This window comes from Protopterus annectens, chromosome 5.part0, assembly GCF_019279795.1.
Source record: "Protopterus annectens isolate FY-2018-M chromosome 5.part0, PAN1.0, whole genome shotgun sequence".
NCBI classification, from domain to species: domain Eukaryota; kingdom Metazoa; phylum Chordata; order Ceratodontiformes; family Protopteridae; genus Protopterus; species Protopterus annectens.
This window is the reverse complement of record NC_056735.1, coordinates 816,262,063-816,269,920: the sequence shown is the minus strand read 5'-3', so window position 1 is coordinate 816,269,920 and position 7,858 is coordinate 816,262,063. Positions and strand designations below refer to the sequence as shown.

At 37.6% G+C, this 7,858-nt stretch overlaps 1 protein-coding gene across 1 annotated transcript; it reads left to right on the top strand.

The window, feature by feature from the left end:
• Window positions 1-4,903: 4,903 nt before the first annotated feature.
• LOC122802211 (olfactory receptor 52E8-like) lies at window positions 4,904-5,854 on the top strand. Its single transcript, XM_044071873.1, has one exon. The coding sequence runs from the start codon at window positions 4,904-4,906 to the stop codon at window positions 5,852-5,854; it is 951 nt and encodes a 316-aa protein (XP_043927808.1).
• The last annotated feature ends 2,004 nt before the right edge of the window (window positions 5,855-7,858 follow it).

Here is a 7,858-nt window from a genome sequence, read left to right as displayed (position 1 = left end):
TTTGCTTAGGAGAAGATGGTCATTGGTGATGGTCTGATGCTGCAAACACAGTCACTGACATGGAGGGGATCCTGGTGTTCCTGCCTAGGGATATGCCTCGGGACATTACTGATACCTAGTAGAGGAAGTGACACTGGGGCACAACTAGGTGCACCACCTCACATCTTAATTGGTGTCACACCAGGATGGTATATCAATATGCCCTTAGCTGTTTATTGCATCCAACAACTGCTATGAGCTTAGTGATGATGATCACTGATATGTCATCCCTACAGGCACATCTGAGTTGTAATTCAAAGACATTATATCAAAGGTACATGTGCTTACATACAGTGCAAGCATTGCTATCATTTTGTTGTTATAGGACTGGGAAGCGGCATTGTCAGTAATCAGCAGTGACATATATAGGTGTTTATATCTGACTTCCCATGTGATTTGTTTAATGATTCCTCTGCTATGGATAGAGGAATGCATTATGTCACTACTGCAGTGCAGCCTGACAAAACATATCAGCCAAAACTTGTTTCATTACAAGGACATAGTACCCCTGTAACCAATGCTATCTGTGGAGGACACATTACCAGACATGTGCAGTAACACATCTCTGGTGCTGTGCAAACCAACTTTTGATCTCCAGTACTCATGAAAGGACAGGACATGCCCATTACACCTATACAAAATACTGCATATTCTACTACACATGAAACAAAAATGAGTGCTGGTGCAACCACAGAGTGTGGGGTAGATCAGTTGGCAGTTGGGGTCCAGTGGCTGTCATTCCCACAGATCATGTTCCCTACATGAACTGGATGCCACAATGGGTGTTACACCATTGATGTGCAAGGCAAACAAAACAGCACAGGTGTATTTCATCGCTGATCTGTCTGAAATGATAGGTGTACTGTACAGCTTGTATGATGACATCCACCAATGCTTGGATCACCAAACTGGTACATTAAACAGGCACCTAGGTGGCATGGCAGGTTCCATGGGCCACTTCTACCATATGCTAGGGCTGTTTCCATTGCAGTTGTTGTTATCTCTCTGTCTCTACTATGGTAAATGTCCACAAGCAGATAGGCCAAGGTCAAGTACTGTCACCTCATCCCTACCTCATAATACTGTTGAGTCTGGTATTTTCAGATCATGGTCACCCACTGTCACAATCACCTATGTGATCAACGTGACTGTGGTATGACCCTTTGGGTGAATTAGAACAGGTCACCATGATCTTGCTAGACAATGGTGATGCTGCTTTTGTTCCACAGGATGGATATGTTCATGGTCTCTATCTGTCCAGATAGGGGGACACCAAAATTTATCACAGCCACATTAGCATAACACAATAACATCTGCAGAATTTGTGCTTCCCAACTCATGCTGAGAAGCATCACTTTGCAGCTGGATACCTACCCACAAAGGAAGCATAACAAAACGTCCTCCCTTACACTCTTTCCAGCTCACCACAATCACTTAGCCATATCACTCACTAATTCATTCCCTTTCACTCACTCACTCACTCACTCACTCACTCACTCACTCACTCACTCACTCACTCACTCACTCACTCACTCACTCACTCACTCACTCACTCATTCACTTCAACATCATTGACTCCTGCCTCTTAGCACTGTGCCTGTTGCTGACATCTGTTATTATTCCATTTACCACCTGTGCATATGATGATGACTGCACTCAGCTCTCTGTACTGTGTTATATGCAAAGTGGGATGATACTGTGTGATACACAGCATGGCCTAGATGAAGCTGCATACATCATGGTTAATCTTTGCTGGTTTTGCTGTGATCCATAGTTGTGGACCAAATACTGTTTCTTGACCAGTGACTCTGACTACTGCATCTGCCTCTGCCTTAGGTGCTCATCTGCTGAAGCCTGTTCTTCTAAAGCTTTTTCCCCAGGCCTTTCATCCACTACTGCCTTTTGTACCTCCTGTCCTCTGATGATAATACCTTGCTGTACTCATCAACAACTGTTGTTTAGCAATATGCTACCAGTAAATATATTACTGCAGATTTCTGGAACATATTGCAGTAGATTGTATCACCAGAGTCATCTAGGTAGCTGAAGCAGATGTTTAACAATCTCGGCACTTGCTCAATGATGTGTGTCTACAACAGTGGAGTTGTATGCCAACTCATCCATTATCCTTGTGCTGTATATCATAGACATGAGCTCAAGATACATCTGGAATGACCAGTAGGATGTCCCTGAGGAGGTTACCCCACACAAATTTTTAGAAGTTTGATGTGTACCAGATGTGGGATCCCCGGACACTTCCTAAATAGCATAATGACAGATAGTACATAATACCATCTGCATTTCAGACCATGTGACATTTGATGGAGTAGAAACCCATCCAGTTGATATATATGTCCATGTGGATTCAGTGGGACCTTGATGATGACACAGGTGTAGTAAACTCCCCCAAGTACCTCAGGGATATGGGCTATTTTATTAAATTCAGATACAATGTTGCTTCTCTTCTCTGAGGTATCTGAAAATCACACAAACTCCTCCACATTCTATGACATAGCATCAAGAAACTGGTGTAATACACACACTGCCTGCCATGTTGGCATGTTGTAGCAAGGATATTTAGTGCTATACATACTATAGTGTCCACAGCTTTCAATACTTTATGCATCCCATAAGTTTCCAGGTGAGGACATCAAATGTGTACAAGCTTCTTATATAGTGTCTTTTTCTATATGGTAGCACTTAACAATGTCTTATTATAAAGGTGATGATATATTAAGCATGGTCACATTTTTTTCCAAGTAAGAGCAGCAGCACTTGCCAGCACAGCCACTGGCGGTTGTATGAACAGCCTGTAACATTTATACTTTGGCTAATGCAAATGTTACTCCTAGTATCATAGTCCAGATACTGTCAGCATCCATCAGCAAATTATAGTATACATATTTACAGACTGCCATGCTTTATCAGAAACTCTATTTTCTAAATCAATATTGGGCTCATTAACAATGTTCATTTCCAACTCATTAAAAAGTTATTTACATATGAGGCTCACATTGCTATTTCACATTGCTGAGTGAAATCAAAACCTTAGCTACCAAAAAGGCACACCCTGCATGTCACCATTCAATGTAGAATTTTGCCTGATGCATTATACTATTTGTTTCTTAATCATAGCTACTGTTTTATTCTACTTTTATTCACCGTTATCAATGTTTCTGCTATAAAGTTACTAAGTCAGGTACATAGTCATGGCAAGAAAAATTAAACCAACAGATTCAAGTAAAGAACTGTACAAAGTGGATCAATAGGCAGGAGACAGAATTAGTAATAATGACATGAGAACACTTAAGCAAGAACATAAAGTTTCATTATATCTATTATCATCTGTTATTTGCTAGGTCATATAAATATGGGGACATTCCTCAAGATTTTGGACATACACTTATTAAACTTGACTTTAAGGAAAAGGGGGATAGGACAAACCCAGAGTCAGATAGACCCTTAAGTCGACTTTCATGTTGTGGAAAAAAATGGAGAAGGAAATATTGGATAAGTTATTCTCAGACCTGGATAGACTGAGCCTTAAAACCATATATCAGCATCCATATATTGAAAATACATCTATTACAACCTGTGACATGATGTTCTATAACAATATAATAACAGCTATGAATGAAAATTTGTGCTGTGATGCAATTTATATAGATTTAACTTTGGCATATGACAGGGTCATACACAAAACACTGATCAATAAATTAGAACAGCTAGGTATCGATGTACTCTTGATAAAATGGATAGCTGCATGACTTACAAATAGGACATGGCAAATATCATATGGAACTTGGACAGATGAAATTCCTGTTTATAGTCAGGGTGTCTCACAGGGCTCTGTCCTAAAGACCTTACCTATTTAGATTGTATATTTCAGACCTAACTTTTCATCTGAGGTGTTCTAAAGTCTATTTGCAGATGACCTGAAATTGGATAAACTGATTACATGTGTTACAGATGAGGCATGATAGCAAAAGAACTTGACTAAATTGACCATTTGGGCAGAGGAGAATAATATGCTGAGAAATGCATCAAAAATTAAGCACAGGAGACTTCAGAGACATAGACTGAAAGGTGAATATTTAATACAACCCACAGTGATTAAAACTACATAATAATTTAAGGACTTAGATATATGGGTAGATCCACCTTTGCATTTTACTAATAATATGAACAATTGGTTAATGATAGTTAGAGAACAATAGGTTGTATAAAAATATGTAAAAGTATAGGAAATCAGAAATTATGAAGTCATTGTTTGTTAGTTACATTAGACCCAAAGTCGAGTATGGAATAACAATATGGAAACCTTATAAGAAAACAAGCATGAGTAAACTGGAAAGAGTACAGTGGAAATATACCAAGGGCATCCATGGATGTGAAATTTATTATGAAAGACTAAAATATCTGAACTTCTACAGTGTCTCTTATAGATATCTAAGAGGAGATCTTATTAAGGTATATAAAATATTTAAAGATAACTACCTCTGGGATTGTCTAAGGTTATCAAAAAGTAGTAGAGAATCATCAGACAACCTATGTAGAAGATTCTATAGGAATAAGAACTGTACTAACTGGTTCTCTAAGAGAGTAGCTGATGTATGGAACAGACTACCAAACTACATTAAACCAAGTGCTGGTTTATATATATTTTTAAGAACAGCCTGGGCGCTTATTGTGGGAACAAATGTTTTGGTATATTGGCAAGCTAGAAGGACATTAATGCCCATGCTTAAAATATTTGTATGTATGTATGTAAGCTGCATGCCCCAAGTAATGCTGAATTCTATTTGCATGTAGACAGAGATTACTGAATTCTCAGAAATTTCTTTTTCAGTTTATAGGTTCAGCTATGTCAACTACTAATTACAGTCAGGAGGAAAGTATGGAAATTCTTCTGAATGGTTTCCCTGGACTTCATGAATTGCACCACTGGATATGGATTCCATTTTTCATTTTGTTTTTAGTGGCATCTGTCGGCAATCTAACAGTTCTGTTAGTTATAGTAAGAGAACAAAGTCTTCATGAACCTATGTATTACTTCATTTCTATGTTATCATCAGTCAATCTTTTTACTGATATTATCCTTCTGCCTCAGGCATTAGTAGTACTGTGGTTTGGCCCTTACTCTATAAACTTTGATGCTTGCTTTGTGCAAATGTTTTGCATTTACTTCACTGCAGGAATGGAATCAACTGTGTTAGTATTAATGGCTTATGACCGCTACATTGCTGTGTGTAAACCCTTGAGATATTCGTCTTTAGTTACAAATGTATTTGTATTCAAAGGATGCTTTCTTGCTGCAGTAAGGAGTTTCTGTGTAGTACTGCCTATACCTATACTTGCTAGGATGTTACCATACTGTAGTACAACAATCGTTAATAATGTTTATTGTGAGTATTTTGCAGTCATCAGTGCAGTTTGTGTTCAAGCTATCACAAGTGTTAGTTACTTTTTCATCTTACTTGCCCTGGTAGGAATACCTGATGCATCAATAATTGGACTTTCTTACTATATGATTGTCAGAACTGCATTAAAACTGAAATCAAGGGAAGCTAGGTGGAAAATATTTAGTACCTGTAGCTCCCATGCCTTAGTGATTATCTCTTTTTATCTTTTAGGCTTGCTTTCCATAATTTTAGGCCTTGTTGAAGATAGGATACCTGGATACATACGTGTTTTGTGTTCAGCATTGTTTATCACTGTCCCACCAACATTAAATCCTCTGATATATGGCATAAGAACAAAAGATATATGGACAGTGATAGTAAAACTATTTAAAAATAATTTAACATATTTTTAGCACCATAGTGGCATTGCTGTTTATGAAGGAATGATCAGTAGTTGTCAAACTGACAAATAAATAGTCTCAAAGACATGTGTGATCTACTAGTGATTGACATTAAAACATGTGACCACAAACCTGACTGCTCACTACCAATCAGACATCAAGCCAAAATGGATATTAAAAAAAAAAAAAAAAAAACACTTCAGGAGCATGTTTTACTTCCTGCACACTCTACACTCCTGATACTTTTATGAATTAACACTAAGACTGCTGTACTTTTGAGTAAGAGGTGTATTCTTTAAGTACTCTATTCCTGGTAATTTTTTTTACACATGAAATAAGCTGAGCATTTGTGATTGCAATTTAGAGGCTGATCACAAATCTCTATATTTTGGGCTTATACTCTAATCTATATACTGCAATTGTTGTGTATCCTTTTTGTTTGACAATACAGATCTTAATACACATAATATTAAGAAAACTTAGTAGTGTTTTGGCTTAGTTTTCCTGGATATCTAGATATACTGCAATTATTACTGGTGATATTCAGACTCTTACAATTTAATTCAGTGTTCAACAATGTATTTTGCAATGTTAAAGGTTAGAGAGAATGTATAGTTTGGAATGATATGACAGTTTGATATATAACATTCTCAGATGTCCTCTGGAAAGAAGGCTATCTTTATACTTGTCAACTTTGTTTAAAGTCTTAAGAACTGCTGTGTAACTAATGCCAAAGCTGTGACATGAGATGTAAAACATTGAACATATCCCCTAAGTATATTTTCTTTATTGTGTTTTTCCCTATGCCTGTTGATATGAATATTCCTTATTATAGTAGGCCATTCTATTCCTTCCCTCTCATGAATGACTTATCCAGTACCATATCTGTTAGAGGGGTACCTGGGGAAAGCATAATACAGCATAACATGAAGGTTATTTGTGCCCTTGTCAGCATCCTGATGAATGAGGGCATTACTGTTTAGCTCTATCCCTTACCCTGGGTTTGATGTGTAGATTTGCCTTGCCATAGAGAGATCTTGTGTGCTTCTGTCCTGCACATGAATTCTCCTTCACATGCAGGGATAAGGGCCTACCATCACCTGCTTGGATAGATGCAGTGCATATGCTTTCTGAAGATGACACTTTGCTTTACATGTGTGTGTTCTCACACCCTAGCAGTGGAGCAAGATTGGTCCCAGTGGGAATCCCCACCCCAACCAGACAAGGAAGAGCAAACCATAGATCCCCATTTCAGATCCTTCTCTGCCCAGATCTTTAAGAGCCTGTGTTCTAATCAAACTTGGATCATTTTGTGTACATTTAGGGCTCTGTCCCTCTGTGAAACACAATTGGTTACTTTGCATGTTCATTATTGAGTTCCAACTGGATGAGAACTCAACTCATCAAATTTAACTAATCAGTATCTAAGCCTTGTAAAAAACAAAGGAAGGCATATTTTGCAATAAGGCATGCCATCCCCTACTGTCCTTATCGGCAGTAAACAAACTATACCTCTGGCCTTAGATATGCAAATTCTATGGTGATACAAACCTAAAGAAAAGAACAATTCTCTCAAAGCAATATAATCACTGATGGTGCATTTAGAAACTATACCAGCTGTGATTTCCTAGGAAAACAGACTGAAAAGTTCAGCAGCAGGGAGATGAACTTGAGCAGATAGAACCTTGTTCAACTCTGACTCAACTATGTGTGTAGAAGCAAAGTTGGACTTCTAAGAGAATATTTTTAAGTACCTTCCTAAGTGATTTTGGCACAGTGTTCTTTATAAAAAATGTATTCATGACTTATTCAAGTCAGCAAATGCTTTAAGTGCTGTATTTTGTTTATTGTATGTGGTGACTAATGTAAGGGTTCATGGGTTGCTTACAGATTTAATGATCACACCATTGTTTCTATTTCAGTGCTTGCATGAACATTATTCAAATCTGCCCTGTTATTCAAAATGAATAACAAATATGTAAACACATTATAAGTGTTTTTTATGTTGTTGATTAA

Bases quoted from the DNA above. Each gene is read 5' to 3' on its own strand.
- LOC122802211 (XM_044071873.1), top strand. From the start codon at position 4,904: ATGTCAACTACTAATTACAGTCAGGAGGAAAGTATGGAAATTCTTCTG.